The sequence below is a fragment of the Lagopus muta genome, chromosome 5 (genome assembly GCF_023343835.1).
Source record: "Lagopus muta isolate bLagMut1 chromosome 5, bLagMut1 primary, whole genome shotgun sequence".
Classification (NCBI taxonomy): domain Eukaryota; kingdom Metazoa; phylum Chordata; class Aves; order Galliformes; family Phasianidae; genus Lagopus; species Lagopus muta.
In genome coordinates, this window is record NC_064437.1 from 65,039,857 (window position 1) to 65,066,415 (window position 26,559).

A 26,559-nucleotide genomic window follows, 5' to 3' on the forward strand; every position below is an offset into this window, starting at 1 on the left:
CTTCCCTTCATGTTCCTTAAGTCTGACATTTGTGAATGAGTAGGAGCTCCTGTAAATGTTACATTTTATCAGAACCCTGCTAAGCCATAACAAAAATTAGGACTAAAGCACCATTAACTGACAGGCACCTTTACACCTTTTTTCCTGTTGCTCTCCACCTTCGATGCCACCTCTCCAACTCTGCCATTTGTTCCCCCTGCCTGGGGGCTCCACGTCCTGTGCTGTGAGGCCAGTGTGCACAGAGCCCACGCACTCCCACCGTGCCCACAGCCCACATCCCTCAGTGCCACATCCCTGCAACTCTGAACGCCTCCATGAATGGGGACTGCCCACCCCTGGGCAGCTGTGCCAGCGCCTGGCCGCTCTCTGGAGCAGACATTGCTGTGATACCATTGTGACCCTCCCTGGTGCAATGTGAGAGCATCACCTTCCATCCTATTGCTGTTACCAGGAGCCTCTGCCAATCCCCACTTTGCCACAAGCTCCTGTCAGGAGCTGTAGGGAGCCCTGAGTGTCCTCCAGACTGAACAACCCCAGTTCCCCCAGCTGCTCCCCATAGGTCTGTACTCCAGAACCCACACATCTCCGCTGCCCTTCTCTGGACACGCTCCGTCACACCAACATCCTTCTTGCAGTGAGGGGCCTCAGCAGGGCCAGTGCTGAGGGATGATCAGTTCCCAGCTCCTGCTGGCCACACTATTGCTGATACAAGCCAGGATGCCACTGAGCTCCTTGACCACCGGGGCACACTGCTGTCTCATGTTCAGCCAAGAGGCAACGAAATGGTCACAGGAATGAATCAGTGCTTTCCATTAGCTGAACCAAATGGGATGGGAGCCAGTCAGGGCTGATAATTAAAGGATAAACTCAGACACGGTAAGAAAGTACAAAGCCCTCAATAGGTAAAGCTGGAATAAGAGAACGGATAGTTTCACCTTCTCATTTCATTTATCCACAAGACAGAGAAGTGGAGGGCCTCTCAGAGGCTCAGGACCAAAGCAGGGTGTGAAGGCTGCCAGCCCTGGCTGCTAGGGAGCTGGGAGCACAGACGTGGATGAAGTGCTGTGACCTCCCTCATCACAACTGCAGTTCAGCACCTAATGGTGAGCCCTCCCAGGCACAGCACCTCCCTTCTCTATTTCACCTCTCAGAACTTCAGGGTATCTTAAGGGTCTCTGCAACAAGCCTTACAAGAAGAGCTAGCAGAAGAATGCTGAAGTATAAAAAAATATATATTCTACTGAAAGAAACACAGCCCACTCTCAGTTGCATGTGGTAGGAGCAAGGCAGGGCCACCAGCAGCTCCAGTCCTTACCTGGCTCCATCCAGTGACCCTGCTCTGTAACAGCAGTGATTTGCTTTGTTTCGAAGCCAATGCAATAAACCCCCAAGTGTCTGCAAGAATGACTCAGTAGCATATTCAATAAAGAGCTTTACTCCAATTAATGAGTTTCTTTCAATAATTACTTCAGCTGCTTTGAATTAGGAACTGCGAATCCACTGATAAATTGGCTGATTGGAAAGATTTATTCTCTCTCCGGCGTCTGCAATTCCTCTTGTGCTCCTGGTGCCTTTTGTGGCCCAGGCACAAGCCTTGCAGGACGTGGTGCTGCAGCTGCCCTCACCTCCTTGCATGGCATCCCACTGCCCCAGTACCATCACCCTACTCCCCTGTAGGGCATAGGGCGACAACATGGGGAACAAACACTCCATCCCAGTGGGATGTGGGGAACTCAGCCCCTTAAGGCAACAATAAACACCTTAGGAACACAGGACTGCCCTCCCCCAGAGGCATTTGTCGTCCTCAAAGCAGGTGCTGCCATGTATGTGGCACGCACAGCCAGATGCATGCAAAAGTGCCTTTTCAAAGCCTCTTTCTTAAACCTTCCCCAAATTCTTTGCTTATCCCAACCCCTCTGTTCTGCCTCTTTGCATTTTCCTTTTTCTTCTTTTTTTTTTTCCTGCTGTAGTTGCAGGCAGTGTCATTGCACACCCTCCTCCATGACAGGAGGAATAGAACCCAGACACTGAGCATTATCACGGCACTATTTTAGGTTAAGCATAAGCAGATTAGGTGTGGAGAAGCTAATCCTTTCAAGGCACATTTAGGCGTCTCCTCATGGAGCAGCGCATTTCTCAGAGCCCACCCCCCATTCCAAATAAATGAACACCATGGCTCTCCTCTGGCCCACCATTCTTGCTCCCTCCATCACTAATTAACTTCCCTTCTCTTATTTGCAGTTTTCTTACAATGCTGTCAGTTCAGAAATACAAATATCTGAACAGAAGTTGTCCAGCATGAAATTGATCTGAGGGGACACATAGGAACAGCCAACATATCAGCTCTCTGTATGGCTACAAGCACAATAGCTAAACATTTTTCTTAACTTACATATTTAGTATTGATTTGCAATAGGAGATGCATACAGGTTTATTACAGTTACAGGAGTTTCTCTGTAGGTTTTGCAGAGATTTTCATGCAGCACCACATCAGAGCAGTCCAAAGCAGTGCTGCCTCCAACACAGCAGCACCCAAGGCTGCCAGCACCACTCCTCGCTCCATGCAAAATGCTCTGGGCTGCACTAGGGTGGCCTTTTCCTATCACAAAGCAAACATAATGCACCAGCACTGAGTTCCTAACACCCAGCCCCACCTTCACTCAACTTGCAGAGCTGGAGCTGGTTCAGAACTGGATGCCCAGGAAGAAGCAGCCAGGTTCTGCTGCTGCCCTGCGTGGAGGTGGAAGTTGAGCTCAAGGGTCCTTATGGGTCCCTTCCAACTTGGGATATCCTGTCATCCCATGTTCTCTTCCCTCATTGAACTCTGGTAAAAGATTAATAAGGAGGTTTGGATCTGCAGGAAAAACCTGTTGGGAAGCAATAACCCTGATCATCAGCAGCACCAGAAATGGGTAATGGTTTGAATTTGAGGGAGGGAAGATGTGGGTTGGATATTAGGGAGAAATTCTTTACAGAGAGAGTGGTGAGGTGCTGGAACAGCTGCCCAGAGAGGCTGTGATGCCCCGTCCATCCCTGGAGGTGTTCAAGGCCAGGTTGGATGGGGCCCTGGGCAGCCTGGGCTGCTATGAAATGTGGAGGTTGGTGGCCCTGCATGAGGCAGGGGAAGTTGGAGCTTGATGATCCTTGCTGTCCCTTTCAACCCAAAGTGTTCTGTGATTCTACAACCGACACCCTGCTGCTCCCCAACACATCACATTTGTCTCTCTTGCTCTAGATCGAAACACAACAAATTGCCCCAAAATCTTGGTTGTTGCCCAGGAGAAGCAGCAATGCCTGCATCCTCCCCTTCAGCATGGCACCAGCGGCATCAAATGGGTTAGAAGCAACTGCATTTCACCCCCCTTGCAGCCCTATTCCAACCCAAATTACACAGTTTCTGAATTCCCAATCAGGTTCTAATTATTATTAAATTATTACTTTGGGTCTGACCAAAAAAAATCCACACAGAATAGGAAAAGCCCATTGAGAGATGTGCACAGCTGCATGCAAACCGAGGGGCAACCGCAACACATGGAGCTGGGCACAGGTCTGGCTGGAGCACACCTGCTCTCAAAGGATGAAAGCAGTTTGGGGGGGGGGGGGGAGGAAGGATGTAGAAAGACCTCGTTAAATGGGATTGTTATTTCCCAGCTCTGCTTAATTACCCTTTGAAAGCCTCTGCTAACTGAATGCTTCCCCTTTAATCACGACATAAGGCAGAAAGAAGAGCAATGAGGAAAGTTGACCCAGTGGGGAATTACACCAGGCTGCTTTAGCGGCTCTGGTCAGACTGAACCCTGTAGTGCTCCCATCATAGGAGCTGCTTTGCTGCCCCATCTCTTCCTCCAGGCCAGCTGCTTCTCTCAGCTCTGAGCCTGGGGCTCCAGCAGCCTCACGGCACACAGACTATGGGGTGCAGCGGCAGCAGGGATTTGCTCAGTGAAACCACGCTCGGTTGGCACAGACACCTGTAATGCTTAGAGGCAACGTGCTCTGAGCACGTGCAATCCACATTCTATTTGCGTTGGGAATATTTGGATGAACTCATCTAAGCAACCATTTGCAAAAGAAGTGACATCAATAATTATGCGTGCGATACTTGGCAGAAGGAAAGGTCACCGATGGAGAGCCGCCAGGGATGTGGGGCAGCAGGAACCAGCAGCTTCAGAACTAAGTCCACACTTCTTCCTTTTTTCATTTTAATATTTCCCCAGGCCAAAATGATCAGTTAAAGGAGCTGAACGGCACAGCCCCAGCCTGCAGAACCAATAGGGCACATGAGCTTTGTGGTGCTGAGGGCAGCACGGGGACACAGAAGGGCTCTGGCTGGGCACTGGAGTGGTGTCACTGCACTGACATGACTGCATGGACATCATTTCGGAGTAGTGTCACCATATTTATGTGTAGGTGCATGCATTGATTACTCATTTGCTATAAAGCAGATGTCTGGCTCCACCTATCAACCCAACACATGGGTTTGGTAATTACCATTACTTGCTAGCAGCTGAGGCTATTTCAGAATGTACATATATCTAGCAAAGCAGTCAGAATAAGTGTTTGCTTATGGAAATAGGAATAAAAACCATGTGAAAACCACACGCTTCTGCCACTGCTGCCAAAGGGAGCTGAGTGGCCACCAAGCCATGGCTTCGAGGGCACCGTGGGCATTGGCCAGCACAGCTTCTACAGGTTGTTTTGCTTTGCCTGCTTATTCATTTTGTTGGAAATCTGATGACTGTTGCCAAACGTATGCATCATCAAAACAACATTAACATCTGGGTGGGTCAGTCTGGACCAGAGGGGGCTCAGGGAAAACCACATCACCCCCACAGCTCCTGACAGGAGGTTTGGGGGGGGGGGGGGGGAGAGGGAGTCAGCCTTAGCCCTGGGTAGCATCAATAGGACAAGAGAGAATGGCCTCACACTGTGCTGGGAAGGGTCAGGTTGGGCATCAGGAACAATGTTTCCTCCAAAGAGCAGCGCTGCAGGCGTTCATTGCCAGGGAGCTGTGCTGCTTCCCAAGGCAGAGCAGGACAATGACTCAAACAGGAAGGCATTAAATGAGGAAATGGAACAGACGAGAGAACCCTCCAGTGATTGGTAAATAACACGTTTTAATTAGGGCCTCCATTTCACCTTAGGCCACTTACAAAAACCTTATGAATGACTTACATTTCCCTAATCTCCTGTAGGATTATAAGACAGCATCAGAGCAGAAAGAAGCGGCAGCCAAAGCCAGCCTGTAGCAGTGCCACCTCCTTCTCACTTTGGTGTTTTCTCCATTTTGCAGTTTCCCACCACACAGCACTCGTCCTGCAAAGCAAAGGGAAACGTTTCCCATATTTTGTAACCCTGCAGCCAGCCTGATGGTTCTGGAGCAAACATTCTGGTTTTAACACAAAAGCTGCTCATGATTTGTAAGAAGATCTATGCAGGTTGGGAGGATCAACATCCAGTTGACTACATTGTTTGCGTTAAGTCAACATTTTATTCTTTTTGGAGGAAAACCACCACAGATTAATGTAACATTATTTCTCACACAAACAAATACAGCCTCAAAAGCTCATCCTGCTGCGCACACAACTGCAGCCTCTTCAGATGTGAAAGGGCTTCATTAGGAATGCTCTTTTAAGCTAAACACATCCTTGTTTCTCATGCAGCGCTCATTCCGAGCAGGAGCACCGCTTTCTTGTGATGCCAGGAAACACATTTTCTCTTCAAAGTAGGAAAAGGAGGAAAACAAACAAACAAACAAAGGCATTTGGCTTCACCCAATGCAAGCCAAACTTGGCAGCACTGCAAGGGGACTTGGCAGCGATCTGCAGGGCCTTGCAGCAATGCTGATGGCACTCAGCCTGGGGCTGCCCTGTAGGTAGAGGCTGTGACCTGCAGGTAGAGGGGACAGGACATAGGGGGTCACTTGGGGACTAATTCATGCCTGCAGTTCCTGTAGCCCATCTATTGGCACTCAGACCACAAATATTATGCAGATTAATATATAGGTAACATGGAAGGGCTAAGGTCTGGACATTCCACAGCAAGCAGGCTTCAAGGTAGCAGGCTGCTCTCCTGGAGGGAGCTGAGGGACCACAGCGATGCTTTCTGTGCTATTTCCCAGTAGTTTAAGCAGTTGTGACCCAAAGGGAGAAGACTGATTCTGCTGAAGCCAGCAGGAACTTCAACAAAACATTTTTATTTGTGTGTTAATTTTAAATGGTCTGTTATTAGGAGATTAGATTTTTTTTTTTTTAATTAAACATAGATGTCACGTACATTTGGCCAAGTCGGTGACTGCAGTGCCCCGAGTGCTGGAGGTGGGTTCCTGCATTATCAGACATCCCCCTCCTTCATCTCCACATCCACACACACAGAATCACAGAACCATTAATGCTGGAAAAACCCTCTGAGACCCTCAGCCCCACCACCCCGCAGTCCCACAGTGCCACATCCCTGCAGCTCTGAACGCCTCCATGGATGGGGACTGGCCACCCCTTGGCAGCTGTGCCAGCACCGCTCTCTGGAGCAGACATTGCAGTGATACCATCCTGACCCTCCCTGGTGCAATGCGAGGCCATGACATCTCATCCTACACCCCACCCTGTGCCCCAAAGTGCAGCATAACATCCCCATGGGCAGGGACAGCCCACTGCAGAGTTCTGCCTGAGCACCTCGCTGTATATTCCCAGCCATCAGCAGTACCACTTATTCTGCAAACACTTTTTTCATTTCTGGCATTAACGCACATCTATATTGAATCTCAGCAGGTATAAAAGGGCCTTCAGTGGGCACATGGCAACACTGCACATTTTGGATGCTGTAACTCCCAGAGCCAAGTTCTACCCGCTACCAACGCGGAGAACAGTGCAGCTGATGGCAGTAAAGCATTCGGCCAGGATCACCCTGAGGATCCTGGTTTCCACCCCCAGTTAATTTTCCACAAAAGTCTTCAGAGTTAAATGCTCCAAATTTTTTTCAGACCTGTCTATGAAGAAACAGGGAAAAGAAAAACTCAGCCCTGTTTGTGAAAAACAACTGTTTTTCTGCCATATTTCTAGCAGCTGCTCTGCTTTTCTTTCCTCCCCAAAGCAAAGGCATTATTAAATACAACCACCTGAAGTAAATGGAAGGGAATCATGACAAACTGTCAGAGTACACAACCACTCAGACAAATAATGCCAGAACTGCATTCATTATGAAAAGCACATGGAGAGGCAACAACTCCGGGTGCCACGGCCACTACTGGAGAAATACAATATAGAGGTATTTCATTGGTGGCTGGAGAGATAAATCAAGTTAAATTGCTCACAGAGGCAAACCCAGAGCATCTTGCTATGAACCCAGACAAGTAAACCTACTGTCTCTAGGGAATGATGCCATCATTTGTTTTCATTTCTTTGACTTCTCCTCGCTTATGTTAGAGATTAACTCTCTGAACAGTGATCACAGCAATACAGAAATGTGGTCCCAGAGGGATGGGAGGAAAGTAATATTCACCAAAGTAAGCCAAGTGAAGGTATCACAATAGGAAGAACTAAGTTTTTAAAAAATAAATGAACTACAGACTACTTAGGAAGGGAAAACAAAATGATTTCTACCATCACAGAGCCACTCAGCCTGCACCCAGGCATGCTCATCCTTGCTGGGAAGCCAAAAAGCAGAAAAAAAAATAAAAATAAATAGACAAGAAACAAAAGTAAAACCCACCCAAACCTCTCTGCACTCCTGGTTGATCCAAAAACCATTCAATGCTTCACAACTTTCTTTTCTTTGAAGTCTGAAGAATGAGATCACGTATCCAGGAAAAGAATATATACATCTCTATATAAAGAGACTTACCTGAGAAAAAGGAGCCTGAACCACCACGGAGAACACCAAGGGTGATGCAGAGCAAGGGGAGATGCCTGGAAGGCAGCAGAGCCACTGCCAGGTGTAGCACTGCCTGCAGGCTGTCCTGCACCAACAGCAGGCAGCACTCACCAAACACGTGGAGTATTTCAATATATAAAGTTTTAAGGTGAGAAGAGAAACCATAGCTTTCCATACCCACATGGGCTCTGACATCATAGACTCAAAGCAGGGCTCTCACTGGAAGCCTTTCCTGCTGCAAAACATGGACAAGGGACATGCAGTGTCCAGGCTCTGAGCCCTCAGGGCTGCAGCACAGACCCAGAACCACTCAGTGGTTATGGCTGAGGCTGCTGCAGAACGAGGAGGAATGGGTTGATGGGCTGGAGGAACAATTTCCTGCTTTTTTTCTTTGCTTTTCTTTTTTTCCCCACCCAAAGAGCTCAAGTTTATTTTCTGGGACTCTTTCAACAGAGCAGACCAGGATCTGCTTCCTGAAATACAGAGGTTCTGAACGTATGCAATACCATAGGAATCTTTTCATTTTGATAAGGGCTCTTCTGGTCCAAGAAACGCAGCCTCTAAGCAGTTCTATCAACACTAGCATCTTCCTCCTGCAAGCAGCTGAGCCTGTTTCTGCTGACATGTTTTCAAACCCATTTTTAGCCCAGCCCCTTGTTGCTGCCACAGGTTTGCTCTCTGACACCAATCAGGGCCCTTCTGCCTCCCCACCCACAGCAACCTGGGCCCCGAGCAGCAGCTGCAGGCAGTTGTCCCCTGCTGCCACAGCTGCTCTCCTTTTGCAGTTACCAATGATGAGGCTTGCCACAGAGATCAATACCACACTCCCAGCAAGCCAGTCTGCCATTTGAAACCTCAAGCAGTTTTGTTGCTTGTTGCTGGTATCCTCAGTGTCACACACCATGTGCTCTCAATCTGCTCATGAGTGCAGCTGGCTTCAGTGGAAATGTGCATGTGAAGCAGGAGCCCCAGGAGCAATCAGTGTTTTACCTCTCGAGTCAGAACTGTGAGACCAGCGCTGCTTCATCGGGCATTTCCAAAAATGTGGAAACTTAAAAAACAAAAAAACCCAAAAATCGGCTTAAAATATTTATTAATTAAAAAAGTAAAATATTTAATTTATACAAAGATGATGAGAAAAATCTCATGCAGACTTTCCACATACAGGAACGTAACTCAGACCGCGATGGTTGTACAAAAGAACGCCTTTACGGAACTCCGACAGAGCAGTGCTGCTATCAGCCCAAAGCACCACCCATGGGATCAGGAAAGCTATTTCTGGAAAGGAGAGTTTCCTATGGAACACTGGCCAGGGTTTTCACACTCTTCACTAAGATTAACGATTAATATTTAATAGTACTACTCAGAGAACTGGACACAGACATGTGAACGCGGCAATGGATCCCTGCATCCCGCTGCACCTCCAAACAGTTTGTGCTAATGCAGAAAGTTGCCAAAAGATTGCGAAATGATCAAAATATCTTGAGATTGTTATGGATGGCATCTGTTTCTGCTTAATTACAAATCTGCACCGGATTCATAATTTGTGTGTATTACAAGTAATTTGCATAATTAAAACAATTAAGGGATTGACATATCACGGCAATTAGAAATGCATCAAACTCTGGATGTTGTACAAAAGAGAGCTTCAATATGAAACATTAATTCCTTGGGAACAAATATCCTTCAGATTCCTGCAGAACAACCTTCACAAATGCTCCGTGTGTTCAACAAACACCATTCAGAGAAAGTTTTTCTCAGGGATATGCACTCCGTCCTTCCGCTGCTGCGAGGTCAGCCTTTGCTTTCACCTTCACTCGGGGTCCTTCCTGCAGTCCCTGCTTTAGCTTCTGTGTTCATTGCCAGCTCCAAGCAGTTTTATCTCATTTTCCGTAGCCTTATCCTGTTTTCTTTGTCTCTCTTTTTAAGGATAAGTATGAACTGATTGAAAAAATGCTCTTGGTCCTTCTTCTTCTGAACCAGGCGGAACCTCTGATCCCTGCCATATTTCTCTGCAAACTCTTTGAATGTCGTTCTGCAGAAAAGACAGAGATTTGAAAGCTGCAGCCTTGCAGATGTGGCTTGTAGGAGAGGCATGGCCACACGGCAGCTGGAAGCAGCAGGATGCCATGGCCAAACCCAGGTGCTGAGCACAGACCCTGCACCGAGAGCACAAGTGCTGCTGGCAGCCCAGCCTACAACCCACCAGCCCCCTGCTTACGCTTCAACCCCTGGGCTTTAAAATCTCACAGGTGCATTGTTCTAGCAATGGTTTCTATCTCAATTTTGTGTTCACAGCGCTATGGTTAATGACGGATGTATCATATGAATGCTGCAGTATTTCTTGTTGGCTTTAAGCACTGTGCAGACTCATAACAGCCTTGTGGGAACAGACCTGCCTGCTTGTCTTTACCGCACATCAAAATCAAGCTAGGGGTTACGGCCAAGGTGAGTTTCCATGGAGAGCTTGGTGCAGGTCCAGAGGAGGACCAGTAAGATGGTCAGAGGGCTGGAGCACCTCTCCTATGAAGAACGGTTGAGAGAACTGGGGTTGTTCAGCTTGGAGAAGAGAAGGCTCCAGGGAGACCTCATTGTGGCATTCCAATATTTGAAAGGAGCGTATAATCAGGAGGGAGAACACCTGTGCCACATAATCCTACCATATATATGCACATAAAATACACGTGTTATGCAAAATATTACACATTCAAAGTGAAAGAGAGAAAAAAGAAAAGGAACAGAGAGAAAAAATATGTTCTCATTCTCAGTAATATTCGCAGTGAAGTAGACTAAGTGCTACAAAATGTTAGTAAAGATATGTCAGCACAGCATTGTAACAATAGATGTAAAACCTTGCCATGAAGAGTGCATTCTGTTCTACAGCGTTCCAGGACTGATAAGCACAGACTAAATTAGAAATTTTATCTTAACAAATCTTCATACAGCAATGCCATACCTTGGTGACAGCTTGGATTCTTCGAGGAGCTTTTTAAATTCTTCTTTGGCTAACAGCAATTTGTTCTTCTTTTCTTTGTACTCTTCTCTTATCCTGGTCTTGACAAACTGTTCAAATATCTTTCAAAACAAGGAAAAATGATATAGTATTTACTAATAAAGGCTTTGTGGCATTCATGCTTCACTGACGGCCTGTCGATCCCAAGAACCACAACTCCTATCTGCCCCCAGTATTTACTGACTGAAATGCAGCTGAATCTGTTTCAAGGAACGCTGAGCACATGCGGTCAGGAAACACACAACTGGAGAAAGGCAATGATTGCACAGATAATACTTCACTTAATCATTCAGTAAAACACAAATCAAGGCTTCCTTACTTCAGTGTCATGCTCACATTTTTCTTCCTATAGCATTATTTTTTGTTTCCACCTTGTATCTGTACTTTGCACATACTTAGTTTAAACCTCACATCTTTCCCAGCTTGCTCTCATTCCTGAAAATGTCTATCTGCTAACTATCGATATTTTGCAGGTTACCCCAAAAAAAGCCCAAAGATCTTTCAGTTCAGCTGCCAAAAGCCATGAGTTTACCCATGGCTCTCTGCACACATGGACCCAAAAGTTTGAACATTATTGAAAGATCTAACAACCTTCCTCCAACAGCATCTGGCAGCTAAACACGCATCGCGGTGCTCAGCAGTGGATTATGGGCATCTTGGAAAGGCTCTATGTCTAAAATCTCAGCCACCTCCTTTAATCACATCTTTAAGTACCAAAACTCCAATCCTGCTGGCCTTGTGCTCTACAGAATGTTGCACACTGAGCTGCTCTGCAGAATGCTATTGGCTTTCCGTAGTCACCATCCATCTCTTTCCACCACAGATTATACACATCACAGACGATTACTGTGGTTACTACCAGGTTGCTTTCTCATCAGCCAGGGGGGATGCACAGGTGCAAATCTACATTTCAGGCCAGTGTAAGCATCTGAACTGCAAAACACATTTGGTATGGTATGTTGCAAGGAGAAGAAATGGCACTGGAAAATAAACATCAGCAATGGCCATGCAAGAAGTGACAACACAGGAAATCTAAATATATAATATCGTATCCAACTGCATTATCTGAATATGAGAGAAGGCAGGAAAAGGAAATAAAGAAAACATGAGAACTGTTACTGCTTGCCTTTCCATTATCAGCAAAGATATTACAATGGTAATAAATCAAAGCTAAGTGCTAGCTCATTACCTAATAGAGTTGCCTCTTTACCCTTCACTGTCCCTATACTTAAACACAGCAGCATCCTTCAATGCTTGTAACCCTTCAGAGAGTATCAGTCAGCAAGTGGATCAATCTATTGTAAATCACAGAATCATAGAATTGCTCAGGTTGGAAAAGACCTTAAAGCCCATCAAGTCCAACCACAACCTAACCATCCTACCCTAACTCTAACAGCCTTCCTCTAAATCATGTCCCTGAGCACCACATCCGAATGGTTTTTAAACACATCCAGGGACAGTGACTCAGCCACCTCCCTGGGGAGCCTATTCCAGTGCTTAACAAATATCAATAGCAGATCATTATGCTCCTCAGGCTGTGCAAGGGCACGGCAGCCCATGGCAGGAGGAAACCCCCCCCAAGCCCTGCTCTGCCCCTGCATCTTGCTGCCCCTGCCCTGCTGATGGCAGACAGCAGAGGGTTGGGCTGGGCCAGCTGTGCTCTGGCACACACTCACTCCTCACTCCTCACCCTTCTCTGAGCCAGCTTTCATCCCTAAGCACCTCTGGTATTAACTCATTGCTGTAACTTACAAAGCACTCAAGATGCTCGCTATGTGGGCCACAGGCAGCATCTGCACTATAAACGTTTCCATGTATGTAAATGATGTCTTCTACTGATTTAGGCTGTACTTCAGTAAGTATTTCATTAAATCAGGCATCTAGCCTTGCCCAAGCCTACCTTTCTTCTTCAACCACTTCCCAGAGGAAAAAGAGGTCTAATTAAAGGGAAGCACTCACGGGGAACGTCTAGAACTCTTAACTTCAAGTTTAGTAGCGAAAATAGATTAAATACATGGCACATCCTCCTGAGCTGAATTCTCCTGGGCCATGGCTAGTCGAAGCACACTCAATGCTTATCCTCTTCCTCCACAGCTGGCAGCCCAGCTTGCTCACAGCCAGCACCAGCACTCAGCCCCTCTGCCAGCACTGACTGCACCTTGCAGACGAGTCCATGGTGCTTCAAGCAAAGCTCCATATCACATAATGTGTGTTCATCATGTATTTTTATTACATCATCTCTGTGGCTGATAAAGTAGAAGAAGAATGTATCTCGATCGACTGATCGAGGTCTAGGTTTTGTCCTTGCTGATTCCCTGAAATAAGATGAAGGCTCTTTGCTTAGCCTCTTTTTAGCAGTATTTTCCACTCTAGCGGTTTTGCTCACATTTTCATTCCCGTATTTCATTATTATTTTATTTCACTTCTTTTTTTTTTCAGGAAAGAAAATATTGGAAAGGCAGTAAATGAAGATGTATGTGCCCAGGCCCTCAGCAAATAACTGCAGCAGGCTCTCTGGAGAAACCACAAGACAATAGGAGCCCCAGTGCAATGGAAAAGACATAAGAAGAACATTATTCATCATGTTATTTCAAAAACAGATCATTCCACATTTAAAATTCTTTCTTTTCCAGGATGACAAAGAACTGGTGAGGAAAATGAATGACCATAGCGTAAAAGAGTTCCCCTTCCCTGCCACATCCCTGCATCTCTCCTAATTTTTTTAGTCTAATCTACAGCCCTGGAGTCCTTTTAGTTCCTTTCTGATAGCTAATGCCCAAGTAAACAGGGCAGAATAATCTCTGCCCCCTGTCCCCTGCCCTCTGACCCCTGTCGCTTGCCCATTCAAACAGGTACAAGCACAGCCAATGTGCCCCATCTACTTAGTTACTGCAAAATATAGCTATAAATAGTGCCAAATTCATAGAAAATTTTCCTAAGTAATAAAAAGAAAGTACCCTCCCCACAATATGCAGCAGGAATCAGAGAGCAAACATTAGCTTGTGGCCATCAGCCTTCCTAGAGCCGAGCCCCAGACACCAGTGGAACTCATTCCTACAACCTAAGAGGCTGCAGCTCTTCTCTATGGGCTGACTGACTTGTTGCCATTTGCTTTCCAAAGGGTGGCAACACCTCTCTGGGAGCACAGCCTGTGTCAAAAGCCACAATGGCAAACTCCAAAAAGAAATGTCAATTGTATGCAGCTCCTTTTATCCTACCAAGACAATTACTTGTTTCTTACAGTTAATTTGGGAAATGTTTGCCACCAGCCAGAAGCTACACCAGGATGATGCTCACCTGCTTACGTTCCTCCGAATTTAGTAGAAGGTATCGTGGGTCAAACACTATTTTGTGTAACTCTTTTTCCCATGTTGAAAACGCTGAAACCTGTGAAGTATACAAACACAGTTGCAATAAAGAATTTTAGTAAGGATTGAAAACAAGGAAATGTTCCAAGGTGAGACGAAAGTGTAGTTCAGAAAGTTAATGAACCCTCTCAAGATGCCTCAGAGCAGTTAGAAGTTGCATTTCAATCTGTTTCTGGCAATGATCTGGTTGCACCCATGCCATTAGTATTGATTTGCCCTAGGACATCTCAGTGAGTATCTGGAAAACACTAATTCTACTTTTTTTGATGGAAAGAATCTGCAGCAGAAAGGGAAATGCCCATTTCATTACCCGCTTTTTAAGACACAAGCATCAATTTCCATTTAATTAGGTACATCAGCTTTAGCTCCCCTCTCTTGCAAAATTTAACTACTCACCCAAATGAAGCTGTCAATGCACACACGTACTGAAGAGCTAACAGTGATATACATCAAAATATCACATTATCTCATCAAATTTACCACTTTCATCCAAGGGGGTAGGTGTCACCATCTGCATTCTGAGGCTTCCACCTCTTTCTACTGAATTCAGCCCTCAGCAGTGGTACCCTGGCTATGCACCCAAGATCACTGCATCATTTATAGACCCTCTGCAATGCAAAATGACAATGCCACACTCACAGAAGTTATTCCAAGTTCTGAGGAAGCCCCTCAAGGTGGTGAGCTGCAAGGACCACCCCAAACTGAGCAGGGCCATGGCACTCATCAGCCCTGGGAGTTTTATGGAATGATGTTCCATAAAAAGTGTGAGGCAGAGATCCCCAGCCTGATCCTGGTATCTCAGACAAAATCACTGTTCATTAGTTTGCTACAGAAAACTCCTTCATAAGATAAAATACTCCAATCACTCCATCTAATTGCAAAGAAGAGTAAATTTACGAAGAAAAAAAAATTAAGTATGTGGAGTATAATTAAAGTAGTCTAATTAACAATCAGACACAAAGGCTTTCGTGATGCCAAGTAGGTTGAAGTGGAGCAGCAAGCGCTGGTGCTGGGGTCGGAGATGGGCTGGGGCTGGGGTTGGGGCTGGCTGCTGAGGCAAGGGGCACAGCACTGCTTGGAGAAGGTCCACTGGAAGCTGCCATGGGAACAAGTGCCTGGGGCCAGAGAGGGGGAGCTACAGACCTTAGCCAGGAAGATTTGTGCAGGTGGTGCATCACTGCAGCTGGTATCTGCAGGGCAAAATAAGGAGAGTAGGAATGTGCACCCCACATTCCATTTTAATTAGGGTGAGGGCATTACACAGCTACCATGTGCTGAAAAACCACCAGTGGCACAGATGTTCTTCCTTAAGTCGTGAGGTTGAGTTAGGCTGAAACCAGACCCTCCCCACGCACTGCAGGTCTGGCAAAGCCTGCTCCAAATGTCATCTTCTTGTGACGCAGCCCCCATGCCCACAGCTGCAGCTTGAGGCAAGCATTTTCTGCTGCTTTAGAGAGGTCAGAGGGAGCAATTCCTCTCAGGAATGTTGCTCCTGGACATCCCCTCTGCTCCCAGTACAAAGGCCAAATCAGCCTAGTTAAACTCAGTTTAACTAGTTTAAAATCAGTGCTAGTTAAACTCAGGCAAATGTGTAATTTAATCGTTCCTTTTATGGCTGTTCCTTCAGTAACCGTTGGCTTTCACAAACTGCAGGCACACCCCTGAAAGAACTGCTGGTTGCAGACGTTTGCAATTTACCTGTAGGTACACACACTGTTCATTTTGGAGCTCTGCAGACATATGTTCACATTCTGACCCACCTCCCCACAAGTGCTGCATTGTCCTTCTCCCTCATCCAGGAACACATCATGGCGTGGTGGGGTTGCAGTTCTTCCCAGAATACAGAAGGACCTCTGCAGCCCGATACCAGCCCAGAAAGAGAGCAAAGGAGAACTGAGCTTCCCTCTGTTTCCCAGTTCAGATCTCCTGCTTTTTAATCTGAGTTCAGAGTGCAGTGAAAAATCTCATGAAAATGCAATGTACTGAGTTGGAGAAGTATATTTAGAAGTGAAAGGATACCTATCTGAATAGCCGGTTTTATTTTTTCCTTCTCTTTGGAAGCCCAGCTACGGTAGCACATTGAGAGTTTGGCTTTGATGAAAAGATTGATAAGAAGAGAAAAGTGAAGTGCTTGCTATTTCCAGCAGGTGCATTTATCTTCATCAACAAAGGCTTCCCAGCCTGAGGCAGACGCTGACCCAAGCAGAGTGATGCCCACAGCAGACACACACCAAGTGGCACAGCCCTGCCTGCCAGCCCCCACCCCAACTCACATTGGAAGGGGTTAATGGTCCTTCCAGTTGCAGTCTGGGTTCTGTCTGAAAAATGGGAAGAAAAACAGGCTGCAGAGAAACAACAATAAAAACAATGCAGTCTGTTTTCCTGTTGTTCTGTGCCATGTGCTGAGATTGAGAATTACTTTGATGCAGGATGGCAGAGGTTAAAGGCCCTCACTTTTACGCTTACTCATATTAAGGAAGCAAAATCTGGGTGGCAACAGCGTTTTGAATTCATATCCTTTTACAGTTTTATTGCACAGACATCCTAGAAAACAGAAGTCTTTCCCAGAAAGGGGAAGATCATAGAATGGCCTGAGTTGAAAAGGATGACCAGGCTGCCCATAGCCACATCCAACCCAGCAAGGTTATTTAACTTGGTCATGCGAACCCCATGGCTGTCTGCAGAGGCTGCAATTTGTCCTCAGGACTTTGTGGAAACTGCAGAACTTCCACAAGGACTGCATCAGAGATTGCATTTTTACATGGGAAAACTTGCCATAGACTTGGGAATAGAGCTGCCAGCTCGCATCAGCACTGCGCCAAAATCACATCTTATTTTTAATTTTACAAGCAATATTCTTTTACTGAAACATTTTAAGTGTGAGGATTCATAACAACGCTGAAAAACTCCATCTAGTTCAAGCTCTTTGTAATGCTGCCAAGAGCCTTCTCAAGAAAAACCAACATGACAAGGAAATGGCAGCAGGCAGCCATTCCAGCAACCAGGCTCAAAGAAGAGTGGCCTCAGTCACTGCGGGAGATGCCAGCTGATCCCACCCAGCGCCTTGTCAGACCACCTCGAAAGACTCTGGGTAAAAGCAAAGAATCCTATTACGTACATATTTGTAAATAATAGCAAAAATAAACAGCAAATTCACTGCAGTTCTTATTTTGATGAGCGAGGCAGAGTCTTAAACTGGAAACGCTTGAATCCTGTTACCGAATAATCCCAATACCTCTAAATTTTGACTTATGGTACCCTGACTTAAAGTATGTCAGCGGGAGCCTTCAAGCTGCATTCCTTTATGGCGTTTCTGTGGTTTTTAAGCATAAATAACAAAATGCATGAATAAAAGTGTGAATGGTGTGGAGGTAATTTACTGCTGAACTTCTGAACCTGTGAAGTCTGCTGACTAACAGTGATAACTTCTACAGCTTTATGGGCTAACAGCACACACTTGTGATTCTTTTTTCTTCGCAGAAGTTACATAAGCTTCTATGCAATGTGTATTTGAAGAGTGTTGGAGGAAGTTATAGAATCTGCACGCACAACTGCACTACACACACATTTCCATTTGCAGGCATAGGGCTGAAGTGTACTACCTTTATTAAATCCGTTCCTGCTTCCTTGAAAGTGAAGGGGCACTGGGAGACAAAAATTTTGCACTGGCGATTTTATATTTAAAAGCAGCTGTATTGTTGATGGTAACCTTTGGAGGGGCAGTTGGATGCAGGTTTATGAGTGCTATGGCAGAAAATAAAAGTCAGGGTGAAGCTCTTTACAAAACCGGTAACAGGATGCTGTTACTGTGATCTGTGACTCGTATTTCTCTTTTGGTCATGAGGCTTACAGTGCTGATGGACTCTATCTGTAAATTGAGTTTATGCTCCATCTAGCTGCTCATAACCTTGCTCAGACCCTGGGAAAATAGTAAGAGAAATGGCCAAGGGAAATGGTCCTGGGACCACACGGTCTTCCCAGCAGGTTCAAGAACAGCCACGGAAGGCCAGAGACACAAACAGGTTTTCTCTTCCGAGCCTCCAAAATGCCCATTAATGTCCTAGCAGGATGGACACGACCCTGGTGCTGCCTGCCAGGTGACACTCAACCCATCTTCCATCCTTTGTCCATCACACAACACAGCCCTGGGGTTGTGCAGGGTTGCTGGGGCTCCCAGCACATTGCTCAGCACAGTGCTGAGCCACGGGTCCCAGCGGAAGGAGCAGTCACCTTTGGGTGCACACATAAGGACTTCCTTGCAGCTGCACCAGCAAAGGGCTTTCAGTTCTGAATGGCCACACTTCACTGGATGGCACTGGGGAAAAGCCAAAGTAAAGAAACACAGAAGCTACCCAGTGAATAGAAAGCACCCTCTCCATAATTCCTCCTTGGAATGCCAAGCCATAATCTCACCATGATTCCTGCACTGGCCAGACATAATGCTCTCCCCTCACCAAGGAGGTATGCTGACCCAAGGATGTATTCCTTACCCCTCTCTCCAGAAGCATATCTCGGAAATGAGTGATGCGCTCCTCGAGGGGCGGTGTGACCTCCGCTGCTGCTGGTTTCCCATTCCTCTCCTCTGTGCCTGCCTTTCCCTCGTCAACGACCTGGCAATCTTCTGTTCTTTAACAAGGCAAGACAGAGAACAGTTCAGCAGTTGTAGCCTTGGGAGGGCACTTTTAACCCTTTTCACAGCCTGGCAATCCATCCCATGTACAAACGTGCTAGAGCACCACTGGCCCTGCTGCTGCAGTGTGAGGGTGATGCTCTCCTCAGCTGTAATCCTACATCATTGGTGCAGTCACTGGAACAAAAGTTTTTTTCCACCAGATCACTGCTTACATAATTCTATCAGAGCTAGAGACCATTAACACTGCATTCTCACCGTACTCTGGCAAATGTTGTTTTTGGAGGTCCCTCATGTGTCATGGCATGCCTTGAGCATCCTCAGTGAAGAGCTCATAGAATCACAGAGTCATGGAGTGCATGCTTGGGTTGGCAGGGACACCAAAACCCCCGAAGTCCCACCATTACCACCAGCTGGGTGCTCTCCAGCTCAGGCTCCCAGGACCCAGCCATGGCCTGGGGCATCTCCAGGGCTGGGACAGCACAGCTCCAGGCAGTGCCAGCACTTCAGTTCCTCTAGGGAAAGAAATCCTCCCTGCCATCTAAGATAAATCTTCCCTCTTTTAGTTTCAAGCCAGAACTCAGACTCCTGCTCTGGGTCCTTCCTACTTCTTCTCAATGTCTTCAGCAGAGTGGACACAATAAAACATGAAGGTGCTTTCTGGGGAGACCAAGAATCTGGGAACGATCACAATGTACATGCATGGATGATGGTAGTGAGCTGCTTTGATTTTTAGCATCCTATTAGGCATGACTGCATTTGCTAATGATGCAATTTACTGTACAGTTTTGTTCAATACTTAGGTTTGGAATTTCTATGTGAAAACTCTTTCTTATTTCCAAGCAAATGGATTACATCGGTATGTAACACGAGTTCTAGTACACTATCTTCTCTCTACAAATAATCACATTACACTTACATTTACCCTAAAATGTTATATTACTAGCGATTTCAAAGATATCAGATTGTTTTCCTTTGCAGAATGACAGTGAATTTCGTATTGCAACAGCAAATGTTTTCCTGTAACATGATCCATGAAAGGCCCAATCCAATTTCTACGATGAGCAGAGAGCTTCTTCCAGCTGAAACTGCAGAAATGCAGCACACTGCTCAATCAGCTCATATCACAAGAGCCTTTCTCTCCTTCAGTCTTTCTCAGGAAATTGAAAATGATGCTGAACATTACCCTGACTTGCTTTTGTCTCACGCCAGAGATTACAATAAACAATATAATTTTCTTCAGCAAATAACTGCAGAATCATAGAGCAGTTCAGGTTGGAAAGGTCCTCTAAAGGCTACCTGGTGCCATTCCCTGCAGTGAGCAGGGACACCCACAGCTCATCAGGTGCTCAGAGCCGGCACCAGGCTTGTGCAAAATCCATGAGAGCAGAGGGTCTCGCTCCGATCCGCAGCCAGCTTTGGGCTGGATCCCCCACTGGCTGTGGAAGCAGTTCTGTTCTTACTGATGTATGTGTAATACATCAACGTGAAGACAGACATCACTGCGAACATCAGAAACGACAACTGACAGAAGTAATAGAGTCAGAAGGCTCTACCACACAGCTGTGTGATGACCCCTCTGGCTGAATTACGATGCACTGCGCTGGAACTTTGATGCAATCGCTTCTTATCATCAGCACGGTGCTCTCTCTAGAGCAGATGATTTATTGTGTGTCAGAGCATCCTATCATATACCAAGGCAACAACTTCCAGAGAGGGAGCATAATTAAAACAGCATAGGAACTGCTGCGTGTTCTAAAACAAAACATGAAAGCACATAACCCCATTTTAGTCATATTTAATCAAAAAAATCAAACCACTAATATTGCAAAGAGAAGTGAATAATGTGCCTGTACATAAACATTTTTCAGGCTGTTCAGCATCAACATGGAAATGCACATGGAAGCAGGGAGGCAGCGTGGGAGCGCAGAACTACAGCTGCAATGGGAATACTTCAGGCATGGGTTACTGGTGCTATCCACCCTCTGCTGTGGGATGTCTCAGTCCCACTATTGAAAAAGATAACAGGACAACTACATTCTAGTCTGAAATGAAAATCCTCAAGTATTTTACATGTCAAGGACTATTAGCTGCAGCTTAATATTCATACATTTAAACAAGCATTGAGGCCATGCTTCTTTAGCAAAAGATCAGTATCTAAAGCTCCATCCACAAACCTCTGCATTCTGCCATTGTTTCAGGGCACAAAGCAAGATGTCAGGAAATCTTTACATGTTATAAAAGAGAATTTAAAATTCAAAGCAGCTGCAGAAATCATGGGGCGGTTGGGGGATATACGCTCTGCTGACAGAAAAATAAACACTCCAGGGCTCTTCGGTGACAGGTCAAACTTCTGAGGAATTGGGATCATCACGACGAAGTCTTAGAGTCTGCTGTGCTGTCAAGCCAAATCCTGCTTGTTTGTTTTATGACTAATGCCCTTGACTTTCATGGGACTAATTGCCCAAGTACAACAAATGTGAACTTGTTCCTGCTAGTCTAGGGATTTATTCTAGAAGTTAAATGAAGACAGGACTAATGACAGAGTTCCCAGCATCCAACACTTGCTAAATGATGATCATGCCATACATCAGACCCTGTGCAGGATCACAGTGTTGGTCCACAGGCACTGCGCTGGACTGACATTGCCCAGCTGGACCCATGTGACATAATTTTCTGGAGGGGGATATCCTGATGGAAATGAAAAATAAGAAAACAAATTCTGGCAACATACAACAGAATGGAAAAAGCCCTACAAAGACAGGCTGTGGGAGGAAGCTGGGCTTGTTCAGCTTGGAGAAGAGAAGGCTGCGGGGTGACCTCATTGCAGCATTCCAGTATCTAAAGGGAGCCTGCAAACAGGAGGGGAGTCGACTCTTTGAAAGGGGAGATAACAGCAGGACAAGGGGAAACAGTTCTGAGTTGAGGAAAGGAAGATTGAGGTTGGATGTCAAGGAGAAGTTCTTTGCTATGAGAGTGGTGAGGTGCTGGAACAGCTGCCCAGAGAGGCTGTGATGCTCCGTCCATCCCTGGAGGTGTTCAAGGCCAGGTTGGATGGGGCCCTGGGCAGCCTGGGCTGCTGTGAAATGGGGAGGTTGGTGGCCCTGCTGTGGCAGGGGGTTGCAGCTTAAGTATACTTTTATACTGAACATCAATTTTACATTAAGCTTACAAATCCAAAATAAATACTAAGAGTACATCTTTACTACATACTAAGTATTAATATATACTTTCAATCTTACGTGTTAAGTCCTTAGATTCTTTGAGCGTTGAACTCAAAGGATCTGATTTTTTTCTACATAATAATATAAATCTATAGAAACTCTACTGAGGAGCAACCATTCAACATAAAAGAGAATACTGTTATCTTCTATTTTCTTTGCATTAATCAGTACCATAGTTTAGATTCCCAACATTAAATACAGGTAAATAAACATTAGGACTTACTTATTTCTCTTAATTTTGATGCTAAGATCATCGTTTTCATCTCCTGAACAAGAGCTCACATTTTTATCTGCTAAAAAGAAACAAACAGAGCAGTTAGGTTTGAATTAGATAAATGGGCAGACAATTCCACAAAGAAACTTTCAATCCCTCTCTCTTTGCTCCAACTCAGCTACTTACTGCTCTCCTCTCTGCACAGAGTACTTGAAACTTATCAGCTAATTACAAGTTCCTAATTTTGTCCAAGTCCAATCTTTATATCACCGAAGCTAATAGAAATAGGGACATTTCAAGCTTCAGTGTAAGAATCTTGTTCTTCACTCTCTTTCCCTGCTGGAGGGAAATTAGTGGTATATTAGTGTATTAGGGCTTTCAGCAAACGTTACTATTTATCTCAATTGCACACAGCACGCGTTACATCACTGCAGAAGGAAGAATGAGACAGATGCTGTAACGCTGCAGCCTACGAGGACTGGAGGCAGAACATCAGGAGCAGACACACAGCAAGCAACAAATGCTTCTGATATTTAGTAGCTATGAGAATAACACAAAGTGAATGGTTTTCTAAAATGAGAGCTTAATCTCAGCACTCCTCACTAGATGGAAGCATTAAGAATACGTATATCAATTTAATCATATTTTAAATATATTCAAATTCCATGCAACTGTTACCTTTTCTTGCTGAATTCTTCAAGACATCCAATTCAAAGTAAAAAGGAACAAGAAAAGCAATCCACAGACTTGGATGGAGGAATGCAGTTCAATAGCAATACCATAAAGCTATAGAAGCTGAAGAGATCTCAGCTTTAATGAATTCAGAAGGCGATGACACAAAAGAAGAGAGCACTTGGTGTTGCTCCCAGAGATGATGGAAGATGCAGAAAGCGCTCGGTTCTGCACCAATCACAGCTCTTATCCTTCCAGGCCATGGTTTCCACAGCACAAGAGAAAAACCCTCCGATGATGAAAAATGATCCCATGAAGCCCACAAGAATACTGAGGCTGAACTCCATGTGTAGCCATCTTCAGAAAAGATCTACCATAGCCCTCTGAAAAGCAGGCTGGATCATTCCTTTTTGTGAAACAGCTCAGCTGCTCTTACATCTATAAAACCCAACTTTCAACGACCACCTAACTTTCAGATAAAAGGGACTTGGTACAACCTGCCCACATTCCTATCTGCCTATTCCTGACCTACCTCAAGTTCTCCCAGCAAACAGTGAGAGCCCACATACAGCGGGGACACCAAACCCTCCCTGCTCCTCTTGCACCACTGACTGCCTCCAATAAATGGAACAAGAACAGTGTCAGCAGCATCACTGAACACCTCAGTGCAATGGAAAGCAGTGAAAGATGACAAATGGTGTCTGTACCTTCACTCAGCAATGTGCTGCATCACAGCGCGCTGCTAAGGCCAGCTGCAACCTCAGAGAGGGAGACAGGCAACCGAGCACAACCTCAAGTAATTAACTTAAAGCACTGAGGAAGAATATTACTTGACAGTAATCTCTCCATGAAATCACGAAGCGGAGCACCGCCACAGTCTGATGGTCTACCAGGCTTAGTGCCGATTAATTAAATCATTCAACTAATCCCAGCCATGTAATGAATTTTGGTTCACTTTCCAGAACGAAAAGAAAACATCACTATTTGGCAGGTGTGTCAAAGCGCTGCCAATCCATTGGCAACACACAGAAACCTGATCTGTGGTTCAGCAGAGCCCCAGCATGTATAGATGGCATGTAAGAGGGAGCTGAGCAATGCTGATAGCTATTAAGAGGAAGTTTTTCACCCAAAGGGTGGTGAGGCACTGGAACAGGTTGCCCAAGGAGGCTGTGGATGCTCCATCCCTGCAGGCATTCAAGACCAGGCTGGATGTGGCTCTGGGCAGCCTGGGCTGCTGGTTGGTGACCTGAACACAGCAGGGGGTTGGAAATGGATGAGCACTGTGCTCCTTTGCAACCCAGGCCATTCTATGGTTCTGTATAAGGAGCAGGCTGCCTAGTTTTGTCTGAACGCTACAATGAATTGTTAAACAGCTTCTGTGGGAAAAGAGTAGACCAACTCATCCCTAATTGTGAATAGCTATCAGACCGAGTATGAATCAACATGCAAATTTCTGTAATTAAAATGCCAATTTTCTTTTCCCCGTCTGAAATAAGCAAGACCTCCTGACCGGCATACCCAGGCAGTCAATTTGCAAAAAATTGCCAAGAAAATACCCTTTTTCAACTTCAGTCTTTTTTCTGCTTTCCTATCTACTCCCACCACCTTGCCTTGCCCACACCCCCCTTCAGGATTGATGATGAATACTGCACTCGTGGGCCCATGTTCCAAACCTCACCCCTGGGTTTGGAGAACTGGATCTTCCTTTAAAGAACTGGCACCGACTGCTCCCTGCCACTCTCACTTCTGGGCTTCCTCTGCATTTGGTCATTTGTAATACATGGGTGGAAATGTTGGTAATTGTGATGGAGTGGATGGCTGGAGGGCTCAGACCGTACTGAGCCGCTGGGATGGGCTGGGGGATGCTGGGACCAAGGGTGGGTCTGCCTCACAGCTCTACCAAAATCAGCACCGCGTGGAGGCAGCACCATGAGCAAGTGAGCAACGTTTCATTTATGCTTGAATTACAAATGCACTTGATCTTTCAGTGGAATGATGTGCAGATAACCTATAATGCCCCGTGAATAATTATGCCTGTTAACTTATTCGTGACTTTGATTTCAAAACTCTAATTAAAACACAGCAGCGGCAACTGAGCTAAATCCATTTGGCAGCCATTGTTGCAAACACACAGCTCATTTGTGCTATTTATTTAATCAGATTACTAGCTAAGAGAAATGGTAACAAATAATTTCTTCCACCTTGGCAGCTAATATGTACTAATTATAACCTGATTGCCTCAAATACTGAGCAACCACGAGTCCCAGTTATATTAAGGAAGATGAAGACTATTAGCAGCAATGAAAACCATGGTCATAAAGAAACTGGTGCATGAATCAAATCCTGGTGGAATATATAGATGATAAAGGATGGGAGTGAAGCAGCACCTATCAGCAGTGCCTTTAGATTCTTCTCAGTAATTCATTAGAGACCATGAACAATGACCTTTGCTTTTGTCTTTGGCTACTGCACTCTCTCATCAGCACTTAATCACTCCTTCAATATATCCAGTAATGAAAAGCATATGTTCTACTTTTCTCTTGAAGAATGAAGTTCAGCAGATACGCATTGGAATTACTAGACGTGGAGCTGAAGTTATTGAAATCATACAGAAAAAAAAAAATGATGCAAATTTCAAGCCTCTGACAATTTAAATTAGTATTGAAAAAAACGTAATGATGTTATATTTTAAGGAGTACAGGAATAGAAAACCACTCTCTGTGGTATTTCTTCAGTAACCTTCTGCTAATAATGATGACATAAATAGTTGTTATCACTCACACACTCACAACTCGTGCCACAGTATTTAACTGGAAACCCTGCCTCTGGATCAATGCCTGTGCTATTGCTCCCAGCAGTGTGACTGCACAAGATGGGTCATTTCTTAAGGCACGTAGTGCTATTTGATTTTTAGTTACAGTAATTATGTTCTAAAGGAATGATGGAAGTCTCATTTCCCCCCCTCTCTATTTCTAAACCTCACCACCAGTCAGCTGAAGGAGGTTCTCCAGTGAACCTGCTATAAAGCACGAGGTTTACAGGTCCACCAGCACTGACCAGGACCAGCAGTACTTCCAATGGTTGGATGTACTACCACAATAGCAGACCTTACTGGCACAGTCCAGTTATGAAAGCCAACATGAAGCTTCAGGGAATAGAGGAAGCACTAAAACTGAATGGAACTGCCCCAGTAACAGTGCAAAGGGAGCCAACAACTGGAGAACTACGTGGTGGAAAAAGGTGGGGCCACCAGAACATGGGCAAGTACAGGTACTGGGTATTGCTGGATTGCTCATAGGTGGGAACAATATCTGGACTGGGCAACAAGGCAACAGAGAGTGGAGTAAATAGATGGAAAAAACAAAGGGGCATGGGGATGAAGGAGCTTCCTCTGCAAACTGGCCATGTTGTGGAAGAACAACTCTTAGCTTGCCAACAGCTCAGGCTGTTCCTTTAGGCTGTAGTTTGAACCACTTAGCACGTTTTACTGCAGACCAGCATGGTGTGTGTTAGCACCACAAATTTCCCCTTCAACAGTACAGTACTTAAAAGGGGACTGGTAGATCTATGTT

At 45.5% G+C, this 26,559-nt stretch overlaps 2 protein-coding genes across 2 annotated transcripts in view; one reads left to right on the forward strand and one right to left on the reverse strand.

Moving 5' to 3' along the window:
- LOC125692881 (uncharacterized) overlaps positions 1-26,559 on the forward strand; it is a 209,582-nt gene that overhangs the window by 89,505 nt on the left and 93,518 nt on the right. The gene's annotated exons all lie outside the window — the stretch shown is intronic.
- The window catches only part of TCERG1L (transcription elongation regulator 1 like), a 63,324-nt gene continuing 45,545 nt past the window's right edge, over positions 8,781-26,559 (reverse strand). The window contains exons 9-13 of the mRNA XM_048944005.1: positions 22,325-22,394; positions 18,738-18,873; positions 14,177-14,266; positions 10,823-10,941; positions 8,781-9,901 (exon numbers count right to left, since the gene is read on the reverse strand). Of these exons, the coding sequence (XP_048799962.1) occupies positions 9,745-9,901; positions 10,823-10,941; positions 14,177-14,266; positions 18,738-18,873; positions 22,325-22,394 (572 nt within the window). The 3' untranslated portion in view covers positions 8,781-9,744. The remainder of the gene's footprint in view (positions 9,902-10,822; positions 10,942-14,176; positions 14,267-18,737; positions 18,874-22,324; positions 22,395-26,559) is intronic.